Source organism: Girardinichthys multiradiatus, chromosome 3 (assembly GCF_021462225.1).
Source record: "Girardinichthys multiradiatus isolate DD_20200921_A chromosome 3, DD_fGirMul_XY1, whole genome shotgun sequence".
Lineage (NCBI taxonomy): Eukaryota > Metazoa > Chordata > Actinopteri > Cyprinodontiformes > Goodeidae > Girardinichthys > Girardinichthys multiradiatus.
Window position 1 is genome coordinate 40,809,684 of NC_061796.1, and position 25,116 is coordinate 40,834,799.

General features: G+C 39.6%; 2 protein-coding genes and 1 long non-coding RNA gene across 3 annotated transcripts in view; 1 reads left to right on the top strand and 2 right to left on the bottom strand.

The window, feature by feature from the left end:
• Positions 1 to 12,900, bottom strand: part of etv1 (ETS variant transcription factor 1) — a 31,935-nt gene extending 19,035 nt beyond the window's left edge. The window contains exons 1-5 of the mRNA XM_047361168.1: positions 12,478 to 12,900; positions 12,131 to 12,220; positions 11,191 to 11,281; positions 10,851 to 10,898; positions 6,761 to 6,814 (exon numbers count right to left, since the gene is read on the bottom strand). Coding sequence (XP_047217124.1) covers positions 6,761 to 6,814; positions 10,851 to 10,898; positions 11,191 to 11,281; positions 12,131 to 12,220; positions 12,478 to 12,624 — 430 coding nt within the window. The 5' untranslated portion in view covers positions 12,625 to 12,900. The remainder of the gene's footprint in view (positions 1 to 6,760; positions 6,815 to 10,850; positions 10,899 to 11,190; positions 11,282 to 12,130; positions 12,221 to 12,477) is intronic.
• Positions 12,605 to 15,730, top strand: LOC124865768. Its single transcript, XR_007037660.1, has 2 exons — positions 12,605 to 12,741; positions 14,261 to 15,730. It is a non-coding gene; the product is annotated as an uncharacterized LOC124865768 (long non-coding RNA).
• The window catches only part of dgkb (diacylglycerol kinase, beta), a 120,984-nt gene continuing 110,773 nt past the window's right edge, over positions 14,906 to 25,116 (bottom strand). The window contains exons 24-26 of the mRNA XM_047361167.1: positions 24,967 to 25,087; positions 20,008 to 20,068; positions 14,906 to 16,136 (exon numbers count right to left, since the gene is read on the bottom strand). Coding sequence (XP_047217123.1) covers positions 16,029 to 16,136; positions 20,008 to 20,068; positions 24,967 to 25,087 — 290 coding nt within the window. The 3' untranslated portion in view covers positions 14,906 to 16,028. The remainder of the gene's footprint in view (positions 16,137 to 20,007; positions 20,069 to 24,966; positions 25,088 to 25,116) is intronic.

The window sequence follows — 25,116 nt, forward strand, 5'->3', positions numbered from 1 at the left end:
GAGTCGAGACAGGAATCTGACTGCTGTTTTGGGTTTTCTCACAACTGACTGACATCTGCTGTATGTGCAGGGGTCTATCAGCTAACACTTCATGTGACGCAAAGCCGAGCCCCTGGGGGCCAGGCCACGCGGGCCCTGCATGGCAGGCCTCAGGGGTTGTTCGCAGCCCTCGCTGGGGGCCTGACCTTTCCAGGTCATCGATTGGAGGTCAAAAAGACACTTCCTGAGGGGAGACCTTTGACGGTGTGGGCAAAGCAGAGGCTTGTTTAGACCTTAGTGAGTCAAAACAACATCTAAGCTTCCCTTGTTAAGATTAAAATCATCGTCCCTGTGATTATCAAGGGAGGCATGGGCCTGTATGAGATTCTTAAAGTATAACATTGATTAAAAATATAAAATATATAATAATATTAAAAAAATATGTAAAATATATTTATTGGGTGGCACATCTTAAGTTAACACACAATGACTGAGTGTGTTTTTTTTGTGACCGAAAATATTCCCAAATTGCAGAATTTGTTTTCTTGAACACCTGGGAAAAATGTAGTAGCCTTCTTTCAACCAGCTGACCACCAATGTGCAGCAACAGATGGGGGAAGGGAGGGCTGCACTTCTCTGGGCTACAAACAGTCAGCGAAACGTGTTGGACCTTGTCTAGAATCTCATTAAAAGCACTTAAACTGTTAGTGGGAGATTTTTGTTTTTGTTTTTTTTAAAGCCGTAGATGTTTTAATCCACCAGGAAGTGACCCTTACCTATAGATAGATTCAGCGTCATGTCATTTCCTTCTCCCACGAAGGGCTGCACCCCCTTTGGGTGGAAAACACCAATGTAACTTCTGGGGTGTTCTGTTTACTTAAAACATAAAAAAGCAAGTGCATGTGTTTTGTAGGTTTGAGGTGTACAAATATCACAGCAAGAAAGCTAAACAATTAAATGAAATAACTGTAGGTCGCTAATTGAGAAGATTATATGGATAAACTTAAAAGCAGGAACCAGAAGCTGCCACTTTAGCCTTCCTCTGATTAAGTGAAGAAACAGAATTTGTCCACAAGAACCATAATGGTTTAAAAACAATCTATACAATAAAGTAATATTCCCTGTTATTGATCAAGCACCCTATAAATACAATATGTAATTTTAGAAACAGCAGCAAATAAACTGATAATTAATAAAAGGAATGTACTGAATGTGGACTAATTAACTTATGTGTAATTCTGATCATTTAAAATGAAACAATCATCAACTGATTTCTATCACTGTTATAGATCAAGGACCTTGTAAATATAGTTTAATTCAGAACCAACAGCAAAAAATAGAATTTATTAAAATTTAAAAAAAGGAAAAAGCAACAGGAAACCACCTGGAAATTCAATAAAGTTTTATGAATTTCCTGATATAAAAGCTGGGTCTTTTTGCTTCTGCTCTCCATCCATTTCAGTGGAGACAAGTTGAGGTGACGTTACTTCTCAGTTTTACTATTTAACGATACCAATCAGCTGCCATCTGTGATGTTATACGATTGTTTACCTTGTCTGTCATGATATTTGAGCCCCCAAAAGTAACAAAACACATGCATTTGCTAATTTTTTGCTTTTACTGTATCAAACACCCAGAAGTTGTAGTGGCTCCAGTTTAAATCATAGCTTTCGCTTTCCCCCAAAACAGGAAGTAAACAGTGACAAGAGCCAAGTACCTGGATGTGTTGACTCCATCTATTACCAACTATAATAAACACAAATGTTAAACAATTTTACAAATTGCAACTCTGTAGATGCCAAACTATATATTTTTTATTTAACACCAATTTAAGGTCAAGTGTCCGAGTTACTCATTTGATGCGTAACAGTCCCTAAGAAAACACTTAAATACAAGTGTCACATCACTTCTCAACAATGGCTTCACATGTGAAGCAGCCCAGGGTCTTAAATTAGAAATGGAAATGTCACAATAGATTTCGTCAGTGGGGGGCCTAGGTACACAAATCAATAGTGAGGGTATTGCCTCTGACTAAAACAGAGACTTCCTTTTTAGTCCAGAATGTCATGCCCATCATGGCTTGATTGCTCTCATTATCTACATATTGATTAATCAAGATGGGGGACTGTTAAGGAGAGGCAGTTAGAGCAATTATCAGGTCTATTTTTAATGCAAATGTTTTTGTTCCATTGACTTAAACATTAAGTCGTTTTTTCTGATCTTTGTTGCACAGCTACTAACATAATGATTATGATAAACATTTCAAAGAAAATAAAACTAAAATCCCAGTCATGATTCATGTAAAGAAAGATTAATAACACTTGTACAATTTATTTGGCAATCCTTCTAAACACAGTCAAAAATCTGTTGGCCCAAAGTGCCGTGAACTCTTGAGAACAAATTGTGAATTTTGGCAGACCTCAAGCCTACGTTTGGCAGATATTTCTCCAGTCCATTCATAAAAAAATACAGGTCTTTTGGCTACAGTGAAAAACCTTCCATTCCATTTTCACCTACTGTAGGTGCTCGCCTTTGCTGTTAAATGATGGAAGCTCAGATCTGCTGGTAACGTGTGGCCTCATTTTACACCTCCTCTACTCCATCATTCCCTGCTAAGTTATGCTAATAGTAAGCATCTGTGTTGGAGTTTGAGACAAAGAAATTTCTCCCTATTCTCCTTCAGCCCTATGACACTTTTGCTTCACATGCTGCTTAATCGGTGGAGAGCACAAAGTTGACATTGAGGAAAGCTGTCCTGGTTTTTCAAAAGAGGTAATGTAAGGTCATGAAAACAAAGGACGAAAAAACCCACCAACGTAACCAACATTTTACATGCATATTTGATGCATTATTTAAGCTTACAGTACCCCTTCAATGCAGTTTTCATTTTACTTTAACTCGTCCAGTTACTTTCTACTTTATTGTGAAATGTATAAATTTTAATACAAGTAGCTCTTGATAATCTGTATTTTTATTTACGTATTTTCTACAGAAATGCAAAATATCACAACAAAAATTTAATTTAGTTGTTAAAAACAGTAAAAGTGATAAATGTGCCATGTGTTTTTATGATGCATACAAGATGTATCTTTTTGATTATGATTACATGTCTGAAAAAGCCGGATGTATCAATTATGATACAAATATAAGCAGTTCAAATATGAACTGTTTCTTTCACCAGGCTTTAAAATGTTAAAAAGCATTTAAAAAGCTTAACAAGGGCCACTGTAGTAAAACAAAAATCACTGATAGCCATATTTTTCATACAAACTTCTTGTTATGAACAATAACACTCATCAAAAAAACACTGCGCAAATACTCCTATATTTAGTGATTTGATGTTCATTATCGCCTTTCAAAAGAAAAAAAAAGAAAAAACTTATCATGTCCTAAAATCTGACGAGAATCAGTGATTGTCACATTTCTATCAGCTATCACTACTCATAAACCCCAACACCTTTCAAAAACTCAAAACCAGAATCCAATACCCATGGCTGCCATCTCACTTTTACATTTTTATCACTCCATGTTTGCCTATCACATCCAAAAAGCTTAACATGGCTTACTACCTCTAAAACAACATTCAGTAATCACTGATTTCACCCTTTAAGTTTCAATTTTTTATGAGTTCATAAGAAATTTGTTAATTATTCATGTTTCTATACATTAAGCCCCATTTCATAGGCAACCAAAAATCTAAATGGTTAATGTGAGATATGTACAATAATATGATTTCAGTTCAGATTATTTTCCAGATTTTAATGTTTATGCAAACACGGGTAGATGATGAATAAGATAATTAATTGTTTTGTACCATTAATTGTTTTGATACATTAAAACCCGTTAAATGGTTTCCCGCAAACTATTTCAGAATAATCCTCCAAAAGAAAAGGGAAGCTAATAAAATGTAAAAACACAGCAGGTTTACAGGTTTCCTGAAGCAAAATATAAATTAATGTAGGTCAGGATAAAAAACATACAACATTGTAAAATGATATCACTAAGTTGCACAAAATACTTTCATACAAGTTAAATTTATGCTGATGCTCATTGTTTGCTAATGCTACTAGCTAACCAAGTAGCAAGCTAACTAAAGAAATATTCAGCCGATCCAACAGAAAAATATGTTTTTCTGGCAAACTAAACTCTTTTATTTATTTTCTTCTTGATTTATAAACCCCAAAAATTTATTTTTACCTTTGGCCACTGTTAATGTGTCATTCAAGAAAAATTAATTAGCGTTAGCTACAAGTTTGTCTTGTACTAACCTAGCAGGAATGTTAACGATCCGATCACAACAAACATTCTGACAAAAAGTAATCAATAGATTATCTTTAAAACAATTATTATCTTATTGAAATGACAATCATTTTTATGCTACAAACTAGGGAAGTAGATAGTTACCTAATTAAATATTCAACCAGCCAAACATAAAATATTTTCAGAGGAATCATGTCACTGTCATTTAGATTAATATTTTAAAATATTCATTCATACTTCAAATCTATTCAACAACTTAATGATAAAACTTTGATAAACCAGAAACATGTTTTAAGTCAACATGTTAATATAAAGGGAGAGACTGGGTGAATATATTCAGATTCAGTTGACAAGACAGTTTTAACAAATGTGGCTTTAATCCAATAAAGATTGTACTATTTTTAAACATATATGGTTTAAAAGACATTTGGTACATATTTGGTTACTTCTAAACACTGGAAGTCCATTCATGTCTTCCTTACGGCTAGCTTAGGTTGACCTTTTATTGTCTTTTTTTTTTTTGCCAATATATACTGACCAAAGTTAGTGTAAACAGAGACTATCAGCCTGAGTTAGTTGTTCTGACCAAGTCTAACAGCTTTTCAACCATGTTAGAAGCCTTTATGTGAACGACTTCTCATCTTTCACGTTTTACCCCCATTTACAGAAGGCAAAGTCATCTTTTGTGTATTTTTAACACACAATGGCTTGTGTGGAAACTGCCTCATTACTGTAAATATTCGATTATGGAAAATAAAATACTACAAATTTTATCAGAATGAAAAACAAAACAGCCCAGGAAAGTCCATTTTAGTGTTTCTGGACAAGCTTGGACATCTCGAACACATCTACGAGGCATTTTTTTAATAAATTTGTCATCAACTTTTAAGAAATTTTATGAAATGTCAGTTTTCCTCTCAATTTTTTTTCTTATAGTTTTTTCTATTTAGCTTTCTCTTACTTCCACCCCTACCTCACCGACCGTGCCTCCGTCTCTCGGACCGGTGAAACCCATATGGGAGCGCTGCCGGCTGGGATGCCTACTCAAGCGCCCAACCACAGTGCCCTCACCCTCCCGCCATCTGTTAGTGTCTCTCCAGTCTGCTGCAGGTTTGCCAACAGGACAATTCAGATGGTCAGCAGCCTCCTGCCATCATGGCCACCCACCCCGGCTACCTCTGAAGGACAATGGGACAGTCTTGGTGACCTCTGGTTCTGGCTGTGTTGAACATCACGCAGCTCTTTTACAATGGAATTCATCATTTGCTTATTTAAACACACAATTTGGATTTTTCTTTCAGCTGCTCAATTCACAAAAATGCTGTTCTGAATATTAGCAAATTAGGTGAAAGAAATGGTAGCAGTTTAAACTGTTTTGCTTGTTTCCTAATTTTTGTTTATGCAAGTTATTATACAAAATAAGGTTATAAAAACGTTTAATGTCAAGGTTGACTATAAAAGCTAAAAACTACTATTCCAAATCTTGCTCACTGCCTACTTATCTCTAGTTTTATTTTATTTAAAAGGGATCTAAACCTTTAAAGAGTCACTAAATCTCTTTAATCTGATGCAGTTCTTCTACAAGTATTCTACCTTTTGTTAAGCTGTTGCACTTAAGGTTAAAGGGTGATGAAAACCATGGCGTGGACGCACTTTTATGTTTTTTCTCACAGTTTTATGTGTATTTTGGCTCATCTAAAAGACATGTGCTCAATCCAAGTCCCACTGAGCTCCACTCACTCAATTTCTGTCCCCACCTTGGCTTTACTTCCTCTAGAGACGGTCCGTGCCAAGTCACCAGTCACCATGTGCAACTAATGTTCACAACCAGGTGATGTATATGACTTACTGCATTCTCCTTACACAACATTAGCTCTGCTTACACATTAACAACATTTCTGCACTATTGTTAGAAATATAATTTAATATTCTATGGGATAAATTGTGTAAACAGGAAGGGAAAAAAGAGTTACGGCTGTCTTTATTCTGAGAAGGAAAGAGAGTGAGTGTGTGTGCAAGACAAGTCGACCCTCCACTAAAACAGATAAATATAGTAACCAATTTTACACTGCCTGATTTAGAAAATGTAACCACACTGGATGGTTTATGCAAAGGTCCTTTGAGAAAAGGTTACCGTTACCGAGATTTAAAAAAAGACAACATCACTTAAAACGTGTTCAGACCAGTTGGAGATAAAAATATCAGCTTAAAAACAATCTGCCTCAATATTTTGATGTTTTCCTTATGCAAATAAATCAGAGCGGCAAGGAGAGACTCATGAGCACCAAGAGAGAGAGAGGTAAACAGATCGTGATAAACTCCAGTTTCTATCCACCTGTTTGCAGACCAGCAAGACTGCTGCAGATCACCAGAGATCATGTGTGCTAAAAAGCAAAGGTGAGTGAACTGAAAGACACCACCATTCACAAATACACACACAATGGCTCAAATTAGAAAAGAGACAAATTTACAAAGACACTAAAACACATTAAATGACAAAGCCATCGAGTCTCTTACTTACAGTTTTCTGTCTGGAAGTCTGGAACAAACTGCTCATCATTGTCGGGAACTTGAGCTAAAGACACAAGCAGAAAACAAGAAGCAGAGGGATTTTTCTCTCATATTCAGTCCGCTACACCAATCTCTGCCGAAACCGAGTCTTTTGATTTTGAGGTCGTCTCATCCACGGTTTGCTTGCTTCCATTTTCAGTTCATGAATAAAATCTCAATGCCCACCTCAGCCATTTTTCTAAATGTTTTTTCAATTTTCTTTTTTGATTGAGTGATTTGGCTGTGTAACAGCTTGTTGCATGAATTGTTACAAAAATATATCTGTTTAGCAAAATGTTTGAAACCCAGTGTCTTTACTCTAACATTGTCCACCCTCTGAACTAATTTTATGTTCAAAAACTTTGATTAAATTGTCATATATCAATATTTTTTCAGCTTTTTTCCTAAATCTTTTAAACAACTTCTGACTTGCTAAAACAATTTTTTTTTGTGAAAGAACATATTTGCCACAAATGTGTTTAGAGGGTAGTAAAATTGAAGAGGGCATATGGTTTTAACAAAACCAAATAATTACTTTTTTATACATGTTTCAGCTTTGTATTTTTTAAATGGAGGTTCTGTTGCAGTTTCTCTTTAACATTTCTTTAAACGTTTCTTTTTTGTATACTTGTTCACCAGTTTCTTGAGGTTCAAATTACTTAATAGTTGTTAGGTGGTAGACTTTTTCTAAACTCAAAAATAACAATTTTAAGCATTTATCATCAAACCAGACTTCCATTTTTGTTTTTTGTTTTGTTAAGTTTAATAAAAACATACTGTTCTCATTTTGTCAAAAATTAAAACTGACCTGCATATCAAGAACAAGAGATTTTTGATTAAAGATATTAAGATATCAAACAACCCTAATTGACTTGGACTGACAGGTTTATTTGCAGCAGAATGTTCACTTTATTTTTGTCTGGCTCACTCTCTACCACTTCCGGAGGACGCCCCGTCCATTGACTGCTCCGCATCCTCGGGATTTTACTGTTTGCCAGTAGCCAATCACCCATTGTTAACTGTATCTAATTGGCTTCCTCCCTACTGGTGAATCCACCTGTACCTACCGAGTAAGGTCTGTTCCAAACCACCGAATGCCTCACCTGCACTTCAAACACCCCCCTCATGCCCCCCTGCACCTGGGCTAATGCTAAAATAATGAAGGCTGCTCCACTCCAACTCCAATTAGCCATGCACGTATTTATCTCCAGCGTATTTACACTCTGTGACAGCTTCTCCACATCCCTCAAGTTTGACTCTCTGCAGCAAAAAGACATATTAAATGTGTCATTAGCACTTCTATTTATACCCATGAAGAGGTGAATCCTCATTATCACAGGACCAGAAACTTGTCTTAACGCGTCTAGAGGTCTTCAAAATAAAGATGACAAAATTTTCCACTTTTATCACTCTTGATGTGGTCAGGGGTGTGTTTTTCCCTATCATCAGAGGTGTAAATAGACGAGAGTAAACAATTAACAGATCAAGAAGCGAAATTGCTCCACATCTTCAAAAGATGCGGAAAAGAATAAGCGACTGATGCAGTAAAATTTGTTGTGTCCTTTCTAACAAAATACTAAATATTTAGCCAAATCATTTTCAGTCAGATCATTTTCAAGGAAATAAAGCTGCAAATTATCTCAAACAGCATTAAACACCACATTTTTCAAAAGGTTCAGGGCTTAGAAGTGGACTTAAGAGGCAGATTAAAGAAATTGCAACAGCATAAAAAAGGGCAAAAGCAGGTGGTGGTATCTCAACGTTTAAAGGGAAGTACAGAATGCATGTGTCACCGGCCCCAGTCTGTGAATGGGCCAGCTGATCCCTGCAACAAACTCCCGGGGAGAACAGCAGAGCTGGAACTCTGTCGCCATTCACAAAACCAAAACAGCATGGAGATACAAGACAGGTTGCAAATTTAACAAAACTAAATCCTGAAACTATAGAAGGATTTTTTATACCTGCCAAGAATTTAGACTAATTATGTGTGAGGAAATAATGGAGAATAAAAACTTACGGTATTCAAAAACTGCAAGAAATACTTTTTTTAATGTACCTTAAATGATTGTTTTAGTAAAAAAGCACCTAAATGAGTTAAAGAGGAGGTCTACTGTAGTGTGGGGCAAGTAGAGCGGGCGGGGGGGGGGGGGGGGGGGTGTCAGACATTTTGCCGTCATTTGACAAACCCTCAACTTCTCCGTCTTTGGAGTCGGAAATTTAACCCGTCTCACATAATTCCTCCTCGTCTTCCAATTACCTGAACCTATAAATCTTAGAAATGGGAAGGTATTCCTTTTCATCTTAATGGACAGGAAGTCATCGATTAAATCCACAATCCAGAATCGTACATCATCACATTGATCCATGACAGGCAGAACTGTAATCCTTAACAGGAATATCTTTTTTACCCACCAACCGCTGTCCCTTTCCATCAGTTTAGATACTAAAATATTAAAAACATGTCTTACACTCTTTTACACACAACACCTCATTTTACCTCGCTGCCGCTCAGAGTTGTTTAAATATTCCAGGATCTGTAACAAAGAGTCCTTCCCATTTTTTAAAAGATTCGGACTGCGCGGACGGGCGTTTTGGAAGGTGTTGAAGAATAGATGTGGTCCATAAATGATTGAGTCCCTTTTTTCAGGAGAACGAAAATTCTCCCGACACAAAGCTCTGAAGTTAACTCAGTCGTTTATAGAGTTGAAGTTCACAACTATGATTACATCCACGTCACTTAAAAAAATATTGGTGCAGAAATTACAAACTTCTTCTGAGATTCTTAACCAAAAATCGACAAATTATAATTAATAAGGTATGTTTGTAATGTTGATATAGGATATTAAAATTATCTCTCAACATATTACATATTATTTTCTTAAATGAAACACTGAGATAAAGCTTATAAATCTCTGATAATTTTTTTAGAATTTTACTAACATTTTTCTTTAAAGTGACTCCTGAATTAAAATTTTTATTTCACAAATGAATTTAATTTGATTCAAACACATAATGTATTACATAGTTCGCTGCATACATAAAATTTCCTGCATGTATTTTATTTTAAGGCGAACATTCATGCAGAACAGCTGTTTAGACATTTAGCATTTTCGCATTAATATTTTTTGTGGTTTTTCTTTTTTTTTTTTATTATGTGGTTAATGTGGAAACAAAACTAAAACTACTGCCAAATATTTTTTTACCGTTCAATTCTTAAAAGATCAAACTTTTTCTCTGACTAAGATATAAACTGAGATATGAACTTTTATGCTACATGTAACAGTAAAAGTTGCATCCTAGAGAAGAGGAAAAACTAACATCCAGCATGCACAAGGAGAAATAAATTTTTACCAAAAGTTCGGTGCTGCAGACACGATGGAAAGAGGACGCTCGCGCTTAAATCCTGAAGCATCCCGTCTCAGTTAGACCACAATGAGCAAGTCTTGCCATTAGATAAAAATATACAAAAAGAAGAGAAATGGATGGAAGTAAAGAGGAGGAAAATGTTTTGTGTCTCTGAGAGACGGGTTTGTTCTGGAAGTTTGCAAGAAAAAAATTATAGATCCATTTTTTTTTGCCACCAAGAAATGAAATTCAAGAAGACAAGGTGATAGTAAAGTACAGCTGTAGAAGATAAAGAGACGAGTGCTGAGAGGAAGCAACGGGGAGAGTAGAGGGGAGGGCAGATGAGAGAGAGAGAAAGGGGTGAGAGAGAAAAAGAGGGAAGGAGAGAGCTGGTGGGCTGCAGCGGAGCTCTGGTGGCGGCTGGCGCACAGCGTGTTGGCTGCTGCCAAAAGCAGGAGAGACAGTGAGCGTCGGAGAGTCTTCTCCTGGTAATCTGTGATGACACTCTCTGGGTAGAGCCTCCTCGGTCTCCCTCAAGACCCCTCGCTCACAGTCTCTAATGTATGCATGACACACAAGGTGCCTCTTCCACAGGCTTTTAATTGGACTGCGACGCAAGGCATGTAACTCCAGGCTGCACCCCCCCACCACCACCTCACAACCTCTCCCATTTTCTTGCCCGTCTCTCTTTTTTACTTGAGATTTGAAACACTCACCTTCTTCCAGCCAAGTCTCCTGCAGCTGACTGAGGTCCTGGAAGAGCTCTGAAGGTAGAAACGGCAAAATAAAAGGAGAAAACACGAAAGCCAAAGAGAAGTGTCAGAAACAACTGGGTTTATTATGACTGGTTCATATGCTGCTGGAACTCAGAGTGTGCAGCTAATAACAAGTCAATTTGTGTCTCTGACCACTGACAGAGGCTTGTGAGGATCATCACAGGCCGCTGTGCTGTAATTGAGATTCTGTAGTTAGCAGCGCAGGTGGCCACGAGCCAATTGAATTTTGCTAAATGTTTAGAAGCCGTGAAATTAACTTCTCCCTCCGTCCTGCACCTACCTTCAGTGTCCACAGCCAGGTCGGACTTAATGAATTTTCTTTTTCTGTTGTTTGCTGGACTCTCATAGCAAGATGTCTTCTCTTGCAGGTTCTGGGGGAAAAAAAAAAAAAGATTGTTCTTCCTTTTCCGAGCAAAAGCAGAGGCTCCAGCACAAGTGCAACTGAATGGGCCTTTCATTAAAGCTTGACTTAGTTCTATATGAAAGGGAAACAAGCTGTCTAGTATGAAAAAAAAAACCCAAAAACATAATCACAATTATTTATATTTTGGTCATTTCTGAAATCATAAATATTCACCCATTGCATTACAAAAATGCAATGGCTGAATATTGCATATTTAACAAATGTCTCTAAAACTGCAAAGAAAATGCAGCATAAACTGTCACATCCAGACTAAAAGAAAGCTGCAGTGACCAATACAGTCTCTCTATCACTATGCTTTCATTATAAAGGTAGGAAAAACCTTTAGTTTGTTGTGGAAAACATATATTTGTAAGATCATATTCACATATTTCTAAATAAATTCAACAATATTTAACTTTTAGATTACCACATTGCAGAAGTCATGGGTGAACAGGAATGTGGCAAAATTAGTTCAATAATTGTTTTTTTTCTCGACTATCATATTTTTTGTGATCAATTGGAGCCGAACTTAAAACTGAAATACAAATTTGATTACTATTTAGCCATGTCTGTGTTGCACTATGCCATATTTGACAACCCTAGTTAAATAAAAATTAAGTTTGAAATTTGAAAAGAAAAGTTTGATTCATGATAAATTATACAGCAGACACCTAAAGACCCTAAATCTAATTTAAATTGTTAATAAAAGATGCTCAAATGTAGATGATAGGGCATTTATTAAGTGAGTTTGGACTAATGGGAACAGGAAAGCCTGTTTAATATAAACTTTGTTTAAGGGGAGGTAGTGATTACTTACTTTGGAGTTATAATAAGGCACTTGCTGATCGTGATTTCCATCCATTCTCCTCGATCTCCAGTCTGCAAAGTTCCCCTCTCCTTTCAAACGCTTGACATAAAAGCACAGAAACAAAAAGGAAGAAATAGTGACATTATTGTATCAGTTCCATTCTCAAACGCCATTTCGCCTCAGATTGTCCAATTCCCCGCTGTTGCTACCAAGTAAAGTTATCAACCAGACATAATTCGCGGATAAAAGAGCGAACGGAGCCAGAGGGCGCATGAAAAAGCCTCCTTGTTAATTCAGTATAAACTTCCATCAGCTGACAAGCTCTACAGGAAGTGAGGAGCTGAATCTGCACTCACCTTGCCCCTGTGCGTCGTTTTCATCCGCGCACAGAAAGCCACGGAGCGGCCGGCAGGAGCTGCACCAGTCCCGGCTACTGTCTGCGCTTCTCCCCGCTCGCTGAGCTTCTTTCTGGCGGCTTGGCATCGCCTCCCGGGGCTCCCCATGGAAACAAGCCGCGCTCCGCTTCCTATTGGTTGTCAATGTCTTTCAGTAGATCAGATAGCTGCTGGTAGTCAATCACGCCCGGCTGCAGGCGGTTTGCACGGGTAGACTCGGTATCAGTAAGTGTGGCCTTTCAGATTATCTATAATAACTTTGCACCATAGTTATTTAATATTTAAAAACACTCAGGCAAACTACACCTGCACCTCCTCTCCTCTCCTCTCCTCTCACACAGTTCTGTCTTCATCCCCTCCTGGGCTCTATTCACATACAGTGTGTACACACAAACACGCCACTCACTTCTCTGCCCGGTCAAGTTTGTGACCATGGTAACGGTGTTTTGAAGAGCTTCCAGAGGGACTTGCTTAAGCGCCAGCTCTTCCCTATCATGTAAAGGGACACATTGTTGAGAGCTCCGCAGACCTACTGAAGGCACTGACCTGGAAGTAACACGCAGGTCACCAGCAAAAACTCTTCCAGGAAACTGAGCAGGATGATTTCTTACACTATGGGCGATTTCGGTTCAAATGTTCTGCATTAATAAAGCTGCCTTACAATAGTACAGTGTTCTTAACATTTAAGCAGCTTCTGACTCTAAAATAATGCAACTCTAATGGGCTTTTTATTTATTTTATTTTTTTTTTGCGAGTCAACACACAAAAAAAAAAACACTCGGTGGCGGTTCTTGGAAGAATGGCATCCTGGGCGAGCCCCTCCTACCATCCCCACACGATCAAATGAGAAGAAATATTCTCAGTTCTGGGCCAGAAGAAAATTCAGTGCACAAAGCTAGTCTCTCTATTCTCAGCAGCATGCAGAGGATAACAACTCTCTACAGACTACACATGCATGAAATACGAGAAAAGTTGTTGTTTTAAGCACAAATGACACATGTTTTATTCTTTTATCTGTTGCTTGTGCACATCTTTTTATTGCCGTCCTAGGTAGCTGCCTATACGACCCACATCAAAAACTTTAGAACATTTAAATCAATGACTTATGATAGTTTAAAACTGCTACCCTGCTAATGAAATAATAAAACCATTGAAAAGTTTTTTTTTTTTTATCTACAGTGCAAACACTAACCTTTGAATATACAGAACAAGTAAGATTTGGTTTCAGTTTTGTAATTTTTGTTTCTATCCTAATCTTTGATAATTCTAAAACTAATACATTGAAAAAAAATTGTAAGCTTTCTGACCCTAGTATGCCCACAGCTTCCAACACTAATACAATGATCCGAAAACAAAACAAGAGACAAATAGCCAAATCTAAAGTATGCAGGATTTTAAACTCCTTGTCCTTTCAGGAAAGAAGTAATTTTGTTAACTTTTATCATCTCTTTGTTATATTTTCTCTGTAAAACACTTTACCTTGCTGAAATATAAATGGTGCATTATGATAGTTTTCCCTTAAAGATTAGAAATATAACAAATGGAATACTGAAACTTTGTTATTTTTATATTTATTGGAGTGTTTATTTGATGTGTTAGTTGTTTTCCAATATAAGCTAAAAGTTACAAAATAACGCTAATATTTCTTATTACTGTCTTACTGCCCAAAATAACGCAAGTATTCGTTGAAAAAAATCTAATGGATGCATTTTTACATTGTAAAATACTTTTTCGTCCTTTTTAGGTTATTTTGCAGCAACGTCAGTAAACATCCAGTTGAACCAGTACTGGACAGTTTGAGTTGAAATCCCTGAAAGTGAAGTTTACCATTCTGAGAAACTCTTGACTGAAAGCTGGACATATCGGAAGCCAGTAGTGCTCACGCTGGTGCCATCTTGGATCCAGGCAGGGTTCCATTACCAGGCAGGTGAAACTGATGTGAAGTGAAGCGTGGTGTCATTCCTGCTGAACTCCACCAAGGATGGAGAAGTGCAGGTCAAGTGCTGCTGCCCACCCATCGGACTCTGAGAAGTGGCCTGTATCTCTAAACAAATGATCGTCAGAGAATGTAGATCATAGCAGAATTACCAGAAAAACAGCAATAAACTTTGAATTTGAATTACCCTCTGTATTAATGGTGCAGTAAAAATAAACTTGCTTGTCTTGGTCTGGATGTGGACCAAATTACGTCCTATGAGTATGTCTTCTGAGTTCCTAACTTCTTTGTCCCATATTTTTGCAAAGTCAAAAATGAAATTAAGTATTAAGGCAAAGTCCACATTCTATCTTAAAACAAATGGTCATCTATTGTTTTGCATAAAATGAAATGCAAAACAAATTGTACTTTTACTGTATGCACAACAAGATACATATCACCACCAGAACATGATTAAACAAGTAAAGCCTTTAATTGTTTCTTTCAGTTTCCTCAGTCAGTACTGGTGGATGCAACAACACGGCGTGAGAGCCACAGTGAAACAGAAAGCGGAAAAATAATACATACTGTGTACAAAAATACAACCTCACTGTACAAATGCTGCACTTTACAAAGCACAAAAAAACTAGGGAGACATGGATCTTAGTCTCCACATCACAGATGGGACTTTTAAAGAAACAGCCAGCCTAACAATCATTCTCAGAAAACATGCAGAAGTGCATTTAAAAAAAAAAAACACTGCTCTAATTTGTAAAACATTTTAAAAAGATGAAAAGTTTATGCTTTTGGTGATGAAGTGAAGGCAGTACAAATACGCAGAAATAAATCACTACCAGTGCCGACGAAGGTGCTTTTAAGGGTTAATTGGCACATAGGAAGTGACAACAAAAATACCTCTGGAAAACTGTAAATGTTAAGATAAATTAATGCACAATAGATACTATAAGTCTATTTATTTTGAGACCGTGGTGTTTAATGTTTACTTCCAAGAGCACAAAACAGGTTGTTATGAATTTTTAGTACTTGACTGCAGTCAAGAGGAGAAACTTGAGCTCACACTAAACAACTGAAAATCAGCTGCAAAATCCACTAACGCCAGCTCTGGCAGCAGAAACCTTTTTTAAACTCTATCATGCATCAGGTGTGTGCAAAAATACAGAAGAACAGCATAAATAGCAAAACATGATTAAATTAATAAATACATAATTTATGGTTTGGTTGTTCAAATTGGCACAGAGCACAACAGCAAAAAATAAAATCTTTTTTTTTTTTTTTTTTACAGAAAATAGAACAAGAACAGAGGTGGAATTCCAGAAATAACTTCGGTATTTTTGGAGCTCACTGAAGATCAAACTGTCTCCTCCGATCACAGCTTATTTTGAATTCAATGAGGACAATCTCAGAAACATCTTCATGCTGCAGGCAACACAAACCGAACCTACAGCGTGCTACTAGGCGCTGGGCTATGAAACAGGCTAGTCCACTTTCTTAAATGGACCATGGGGTCTTGATGAAACTTGCCCAGAGCTGCTCTGTAGGAGCTCGAGAGGACTCAAATCTGTCCCACAATGATGGTTTAGTCTTTGCTTTCAGAGCGTGTTCGTCTGAGGATTGAAGAGAAAAAGCTCCGGCCCTGTGGCATTCCCATCAGCATGTGAGCCTGGTTCTTGTGGACAATCTGAATCTGCAGTAAGAGAGAAACACAAGTTCATCATTTCATTTGGAAAGCAGTCTGCATGGTCTTTTGCAAAACCGTACTTAAGTCCTTAAGCTATATTCTCTAAAATACACTGAAATGCATTTTAATCCACTGTTCCTAAGAGTTTACTAAAGGGTTAGTTCATCGCATTTTAAAGCCAATCCTTAAGTCAGAGCTGTAGAAAACAAAAGGTTCAAAAAATGAATAAATAAGAATAAATAAGTAAAAATGAAACAATGAAAAACACACTATATGCTAATTAACATACTGATTGGGTTGGTTAGAGAGAGTACAGCAGACAATAGAAACAGAAAAAAATATTATTGCTAATAATAATACTTTAGAGCAATTGGTGGATGTATGGGTAGCCAAAGGGTCCACTTTGCAAAGTCATGTGGTGTCTGGAAAACAATATTATATTTAGCATTCTCACAATGACAAAAGGGTGAGTGGTCCATAATTTATTTATTTATTTACCTTTTTCATAGATTTTTGGTAAATGTAGATTTTGAATGAATGCAGGCAGCAGTAAACAGCAAATACTAGTTAGTATGAAAAGGAAGACGGGTTACAATTCACATGCTTTCCAAGACTAAATGGTTTTAACAAATGCCATTTAGTAAATGCTGCCAGGTGCAACAGCGCCACCTAGCATTTACACAGCGGTGATTAGTTAACATTTTATTCTGTATTTATGCACTAAAGGGTTTTCAGGTCTGTATGACTTTTCATGTTGGGTGACGTTTAGGCTGACTTGCTTGGAACAAGGATCTTGTTTAAAACTTTTGTATTGTAGCCTGAGAGATGCCTGCTAGTTTTACACTTAATATGACCTGCTGTTAGACATGTGGACTGTAAGGTAAACCTAGTGTCTTTTCACAATTGAATCAAGTCCATATCACATTCTGAATCAGAAATGTAAGTACCTACCAAATTAATTAATGTTTCTGTGCATTTAGAATGGGAAGATTAACTGATTTATACCAATTCACAGGGACTCGAGTGTACATACTGAATCAGTAGAAGAGTTTCTTGAGTAAAAACTTTATGCATCAGTTTCTAAATGTCTGAATTGATAAAATCAGATCTCTCCAGATGAAAGTTGAAAGCAACACTGATGGAAAATTAACTTATGTGGAATACTTCTTGAAACTTCTGGTGATGAGCTGTGTTATTTTCCTTAGTAGGGAACCCCAAGAGTTTGTAGAGAGAAGTGCATAGTGTGTGCCAAAACACAAAAACGCTGAAACCGATCAGTCTAGCTCAGTTTAATTCACTCTGATTGTGTGGATCAATTAATATCTAATATTCCTGAAGAAACACTGAACTGCAGGGTATGTGGCATGAATACAGTGAACAATTTCACTGTCAGCATTAATATTGTAACAATTACACTAGTTTTTGCACCCATATAAATCAATCTGTTTATATTTCTGAACTAAAGAGCATACAGACCTCTGGCTGACTTATTTTCTATTGTTACTATGTAGGAAATATTTTTTTTTTTTTCCATAAAGTCTGATCGGCAGATCTATTACATAGTCTTATCTTTTCATATTACACTGAGGCCCATTGTACTGACATTATAAAAATGTTTCTTTTAATGAAAAATGTCCTTTTCATGTAATTTAAGGGTTGTTCCCTGTCATTGACACTGAATCAAAGTGCTTCATGGTTTCATTTAGCACGATTTGATGCTAAATGAAATCGTGTTTATAGTTGATACTTGTATGTCTGAGATCACTGGCAGTGTAAGATTATTATTGCAGCAGAAACCAGCACCCCTACTGCTATACCTACATCCCCAGAATGTGGAAGGCCAAAAACAGTGTTTCCACTCTACAGCAGAGCTACAGGAGCTGTAGCATAAAACCCTAATTAGCAGGATTGTTATGAGTTCCACAGTGGCCAGGAGGAGTGGTCAGGTTTTGTTCCCATTCCTTTAGCCAACTGTAGGCAGATCTGTTTGGCAACTGTCAGGATATCCAGTGATATATATATATTTATATATATATATATATATATATATATATATATTCTAATAACAGTAGGAACGGCAATTTGCAGAAAGTCTTACAGTGTTTTAACAGCAGACAACAGCACTAATAAGTGTTGCTTTAAAGTGAATTTCAACTTGTGTTTTAAACCCAATTACTTATCTTAATACATAATGATGGTTCAACCAATACTTCATTTCATACACTGTCATCTACATGCAGAGTTAAATTCAGTAATGCATGACTAACAGAGGCAATCTCCCATATGGCTTTTTTGTCAAATGGCTTATAAATGTACATCTATAATCTTTAATATAACAGTTTTAGAATCTCAGGAATGTGTGACACTGACATCAAATGGTAACAGATGTGGATCATAATTTAGAATAAAATGTTGGCTTTATAGACCCACAATGTCTGAATTAGGAATGATGCTATGATTTTAGGAAATTTTTGATGCAGAAACTCCCATCAACCATCAAGGGTTGTCAGATAGAGCACATCATTAAACTGTTTCCATCTGCATTCAAAGGAGCACATTACCTTCAAAGGAAAGCTCTGTCATTTACCATTCTTGAACTCTGACTTTGTGGCAGTTATGGGCTTTTATAGACTCACTTTCATCGTTAAACTAAAAACTTAACACTTCTGATTTTTCTTAAGATACATAAGATAACCTTTTGATGCAAGACACTGGCCACAAAAGAAGGAATGATCAGAAGGAAGAATAAAGTAATAAAGTACCATTAGATTAAAGCTGCAACATTAAAGATTTAAAATATCAGAGCACTGATTTCAAACCAATGTGGCTTTAAGTAATATCATTCAAACAGTAATAAATCATAGGTCCTTTGACCAAAATCAAGTCTCCAAATAAAGCAACAATTTATACGTGTCACAGTTATTTCAGACCAAGTTCTGAAAAACCGTAATACATGTTGTATGTGGGGTCAAAATGCAAATGAACTGATGGTGCGACTGTCAGGTGTGCAGAGGAAGTGAGGTATGTTTGAATAGTTGCTGTTGTTTCTAATAATTAGTGACATCCTATCTGAACTGAGATGTTTTTAAAAATATTTAACAGGTTGATGGAATAAAGTCACCTCTGCTGTTTATTTGTGGTACACTTTTAAGAAAGGTGTTAGACAACTAAAAATGAAACTAAACACAAACTGAGGAGTCAGACAGACATTTTCAAGGGAAACTTTAAGGTACAGGAAGAATGGTTTGGCTGCAACCTTTTCTTGTAAATTTCTATAGTAGACTAAACAATAATTGAAGTATTTCATATGCATCAAATAGTTTTTCCAGCAAATGCATCACATTTATGTGAAAAGTCAGTATTCACAGTATTGACCCTTCTTTATAACTTCTGTTATTCTCTCTGACATACTGGATGCCAACTTCTGTGTCAAATCCTGACTCAAGGTCTTCTGTGTATATGTTACACTCACTGAAGAACCAATCGCCACAGTGAGCATGCTCTGCACTGGTGGCAACACCATTTTGTAGCATGGTCCTCAGGAGGAGATGGTCCACAAGCTGGCAGGACCTTGTTGGTTACCCTGAAGCATCTTTGCTGCAGCTGCAACAATCTTTGCAGTACTTTCCAGCATGTGAGGCCATTTTTATGCCAAATGTTTTTGGCTGCACGCCAGTGATAACTCAAGAAGACAACAATTTCAAGCACATCTGCTCCTCTTAACAGAAATAAGTTTCCTGTTATTGACTGATTCACATAATGATTAGAGCTTAGACTCTGTTATAGCCTCACCGGTGACTTCACATTTTCTTTATTGAAATAGTCCTACTTTCCATTTACAGTTTTGGAGTAAAAACCTTAACATGTAATGACTTACAGTGCAGGGAGTCTGCATCCAAGGTTCGCCATCAATCTGCATCGGGAGGGATTTAGTAGTTCTGTAGGTCATAAACAAGGTTATGAACACAATAGAGTAAAATTACAGGAAAAACAAACCAACCAGAAAACCAACCAGGTTATCCAAGGCATGCTTTTTAAATAACAATGAAATGTAGAGAGTGCCCCAAAAGTTTTGGTACTTCTGGTTAAAGATGTGTAAAAAGCCTCAAAATTTATTTATCTTTTATTGCAATAGCATAATCTCATACTGAAAAAATAAAATAAAAAAATTAACCTTTTCATTAAAAAACTAATTTTAGAAAAGCACATGTGCCACAATAATCAGTGCTCCTAAAAAAACATATAAAATAAATGTACGTGAAGCATTTGTTTGGTTAAAATTTACTTTTTTAAGCGTCTGGGAACTTTTAACTACAAATCCATGTCTTACTGTTTGCATGGGGTATACATATGATGAGATACAAAGACCTGTTATTTTTTAGCAAGCCATTCACATAAGACAGGTGTGTGTTGATCTTCATACATCAGAAATTAGCAAAAAGATATCACCTACTCTCTTACACTTACCCATAAAATAAAGCTGTTACTTAAATGAACTTGTGAGTTATGCATTCACAGCAATAACTTAAAAGACCAGATCAACAGAGAAATGGTTCTCCATACTCAAAATCAATCTTCTTCCACAACCATCTTAGTCCCCAGACATAAATGCTATTGAAAACATGTGCGATGAGCTGAGAAGAAGAGAAGATTAGAGAGGACCATTGACTTTGGACTCTCTTTACAAGGGACTTCCTGGACTTCCTCTATGCAAAGAGGAATGATCAAACAACCCGCTCTCTGTCAGCTCCATATTGTGAAATGTTATAGAAGTATATTAAGTGTTGACATATTGGCAAACGGAGGTTGTACAAAGTATTATTGTAAAAGGGCACCATTAATTTCAACACATAATTTGTCATGATTTGGGGTTGTTTGGTTTTTGGTTTCGGGTTTCTTCCTTATGTTTTTCACTGTTCAAGTTTTGAATCATGTTTCTGTTTATTTTCCTGGTCATGCTTTTGTTTTGTCGTCTTGTTCATGTTTTGTCAAGTTTGGTTTTCGGATCTGGTTGTGCTTTTGCTTCATGTTTTTCTAGTTTGTGTTCAAGAGTCTCTGTTTTGCTCCAGTCACGTTTTGTTCTGTTAATTAAGTTTATTCAGTTCACCTGCTTCAAGTTAATCTGTCTCCTTGCTCCACCTGGTTTTCACGCCATATATTCACACCTGTTCTGTTAGTTGTCGCGGAAACATCTCTCATGCTCATGTCTAGTTCTCATGCCTTGTTCTCAAACCAAGTCTTGTCTTTTTGATCATGCCCTGCCTGTCTTGCCTGCCCGTTTGTTTTGTTCCTGCCTCCTGCTGTGAGTGAGTTTTCGTAATTAAACCTCTTTTTTTTCACTTACCATCACGCTGCCTGCTCGTCTGCATTGTAGGGTCCAATAAGTAAACCGTGACAGAATGTTTCCGCCAACAACGGACCTCGCGGAGGAGCATCAGGCTAGCTCCATTGACCTCCTTACTTTCCTGTCTCGGGAGGCGGAGAAGTCATTGCACCGTTCTGCGGGGCTGTCAGTGCCGCAGTCGGCTTATTATGGATCCAGGTTGGCGATTCCAGTTCCGGGGACAGGTCCCCTTCGTTGCCGTTCACCGCCTGCTCGCCTGGTTGTGTGCTCTGGTCCGGCAGTGAGGCCCACGTCCTCCTCCCGCCGCAAGAAACGCCGACGTGCATCGGTTGGCGAGGAGGTGGTTTCCCAGCCAGCCTACGTGAGGGCTGCAGCAAGTGAGCCCGCATCTTCATCTGCCACAGCACTGTCTCCCAGACTCGCTACACCTCTGCCCATGCCGTGTGCGCTCACTCCAACCCGGTGTTCTGGGGCAACACCTGCCGAGCTGGAGCACCACTTGAGGTTCACTGCAAGCCAAATAAAGATCCTCAGGACGACTGGTCTCCTGTATTCCTCTCCTGAGTTGATGGAGAGGATAAGGCAGATAGAGATGGGGTATGAAACGGCAGTAAGGTTGTTTTACTGTCATCCTCCTTCATCCACACCAAGCCACAGGAGTGCTGCTGCAGAGCAGACCACATCAGGTCTCCAGAGTGCTTCTGCAGAGCAGACCACATCAGGTCTCCAGAGTGCTGCTACAGAGCAGACCACATCAGGTCTCCAGAGTGCTGCTGCAGAGCAGATCACATCAGGTCTCCAGAGTGCTGCTGCAGAGCAGACCACATCAGGTCTCCAGAGTGCTGCTGCAGAGCACACCACATCAGGTCTCCAGAATGCTGCTGCTGCTGCTGCAGAGCAGCCCACGCCAGGACTCCAGGGAGCTGCTGCTGCTGCAGAGCAGCCCACGCCAGGACTCCGGGTAGCTGCTGCTGCTGCTGCAGAGCAGCCCACGCCAGGACTCCAGGGAGCTGCTGCTGCTGCAGAGCAGCCCACGCCAGGACTCCAGGGAGCTGCTGCTGCTGCTGCAGAGCAGCCCACGCCAGGACTCCAGGGAGCTGCTGCTGCAGAGCAGCCCACGGCAGGACTCCAGGAAGCTGCTGCTGCAGAGCAGCTCACGGCAGGACTCCAGGGAGCTGCTGCTGCAGAGCAGCCCACGGCAGGACTCCAGGGAGCTGCTGCTGCAGAGCAGCCCACGGCAGGACTCCAGGGAGCTGCTGCTGCAGAGCAGCCCACGGCAGGACTCCAGGGAGCTGCTGCTGCAGAGCAGCTTACGCCAGGTCCCCAGGGAGCTGCTGCTGCTGCAGAGCAGCCCATGCGAGGTCCACAGGCTGACACACCACAGCCTGGGATGACGCCTGACCCTAAGTCAGCCTCAACCCCCTCCACACGCGCAGAGGACGTCGTAAGGGGGACGCCCTGGTTCAAGTCATCGGGGGCCCCAGCGTTGCCTCAGCTCCTGTTCCTAGTCTGCAGGGGTTCAGTGAGGAACTGGTCCTCGTTCTGGCCTTTGAACCCAGAGCTGAGGGTTTGCCAGGCTCTGCTTCAGCCTCCGAGGGTTCGCCAGGCTCTGCTTCAGCCTCCGAGGGTTCGCCAGGCTCTGCTTCAGCCTCCGAGGGTTCGCCAGGCTCTTCTTCAGCCTCTGAGGGTTTCACAGAGTTTCTGGGAGGTCCTCTACTCTGCTCAGTCGGCCTCCTGATCTACCTGCAGTTTCCTGTCGCAGGCAGCCATGCTACGCTTCTGTTGGCCTCCACGTCTTTGGTGCAGGTCGGGTCGCCCTCCTGAACTCTGTGCCTGCTCCGGACGACCTCCTGGTCACCCGCCAGAACTCTGTGCCTGCTGGGTACGACCTCTTGGTCGCCCGCCTGAACTCTGTGCCTGCTGGGGACGACCTCCTGGTCGCCCGCCTGAACTCTGTGCCTGCTGGGGACGACCTCCTGGTCGCCCGCCTGAACTCTGTGCCTGCTGGGGACGACCTCCTGGTCGCCCACCTGAACTCTGTGCCTGCTGGAGACGCTAGAACTCTGTGCCTGCTGGAGACGACCTCCTGGTCGCCCGCTAGAACTCTGTGCCTGCTGGGGATGACCTCCTGGTCGCCCGCTAGAACTCTGTGCCTGCTGGGGACGACCTCCTGGTCGCCCGCTAGAACTCTGTGCCTGCTGGGGACGACCTCCTGGTCGCCCGCTAGAACTCTGTGCCTGCTGGGGACGACCTCCTGGTCGCCCGCTAGAACTCTGTGCCTGCTGGGGATGACCTCCTGGTCGCCCGCTAGAACTCTGTGCCTGCTGGGGACGACCTCCTGGTCGCCCGCTAGAACTCTGTGCCTGCTGGGGATGACCTCCTGGTCGCCCGCTAGAACTCTGTGCCTGCTGGGGACGACCTCCTGGTCGCCCGCTAGAACTCTGTGCCTGCTGGGGATGACCTCCTGGTCGCCCGCTAGAACTCTGTGCCTGCTGGGGACGACCTCCTGGTCGCCCGCTAGAACTCTGTGCCTGCTGGGGACGACCTCCTGGTCGCCCGCTAGAACTCTGTGCCTGCTGGGGACGACCTCCTGGTCGCCCGCCTGAACTCTGTTTTTGTTTTTGGCCCTCCTACAGAGACCCCCACCGCCCACCCTGGTCGGGTTGTTTTTTTTTTGGTTGGACTGTTGTGGGCGTCTGGTATCCGCCCTTAAGGGGGGGGGGGGAGGGGGGGGGGTCTGTCAAGATTTGGGGTTGTTTGGTTTCGGGTTTTTTCCTTATGTTTTTCACTGTTCAAGTTTTGAATCATGTTTCTGTTTATTTTCCTGGTCATGCTTTTGTTTTGTCGTCTTGTTCATGTTTTGTCAAGTTTGGTTTTTGGATCTGGTTGTGCTTTTGCTTCATGTTTTTCTAGTTTGTGTTCAAGAGTCTCTGTTTTGCTCCAGTCACGTTTTGTTCTGTTAATTAAGTTTATTCAGTTCACCTGCTTCAAGTTAATCTGTCTCCTTGCTCCACCTGGTTTTCACGCCATATATTCACACCTGTTCTGTTAGTCGTCGCGGAAACATCTCTCATGCTCATGTCTAGTTCTCATGCCTTGTTCTCAAACCAAGTCTTGTCTTTTTGATCATGCCCTGCCTGTCTTGCCTGCCCGTTTGTTTTGTTCCTGCCTCCTGTTGTGAGTGAGTTTTCATAATTAAACCCCCTTTTTCTTTTTTTTTTCACTTACCATCACGCTGCCTGCTCGTCTGCATTCTGGGGTCCAATATCAAGTATACCGTGACATAATTCCTATTGGAATTTTTTCCTCATTGACTAAATTTACTCAAATTAAAGGTTTGTGTTTGCTGAGTGAGATCATGCTACTGCAAAATAAATAAATACTTAAAGAAAAAATAAAAGATTAATACTTTAAGGCTTTTTACACATCTTTACTGTAGAGAGTGCTGTATTTTTTCCTGAATGGAAAGTGTTCTTTGTGTGAAAGACTAACCTGATGGTTACAGAAGAGCACTGGGCCAGCCTTCTTCCAGCGCTCTTCAGGCCCGTGTAGATCTGACCCATCTCCATGGCTCCTTCAAGCCCCACCACCTCCAGAAACTGGTCAGACAGGTCTAAGAAAAAAGTTAAATTACAATAGAAA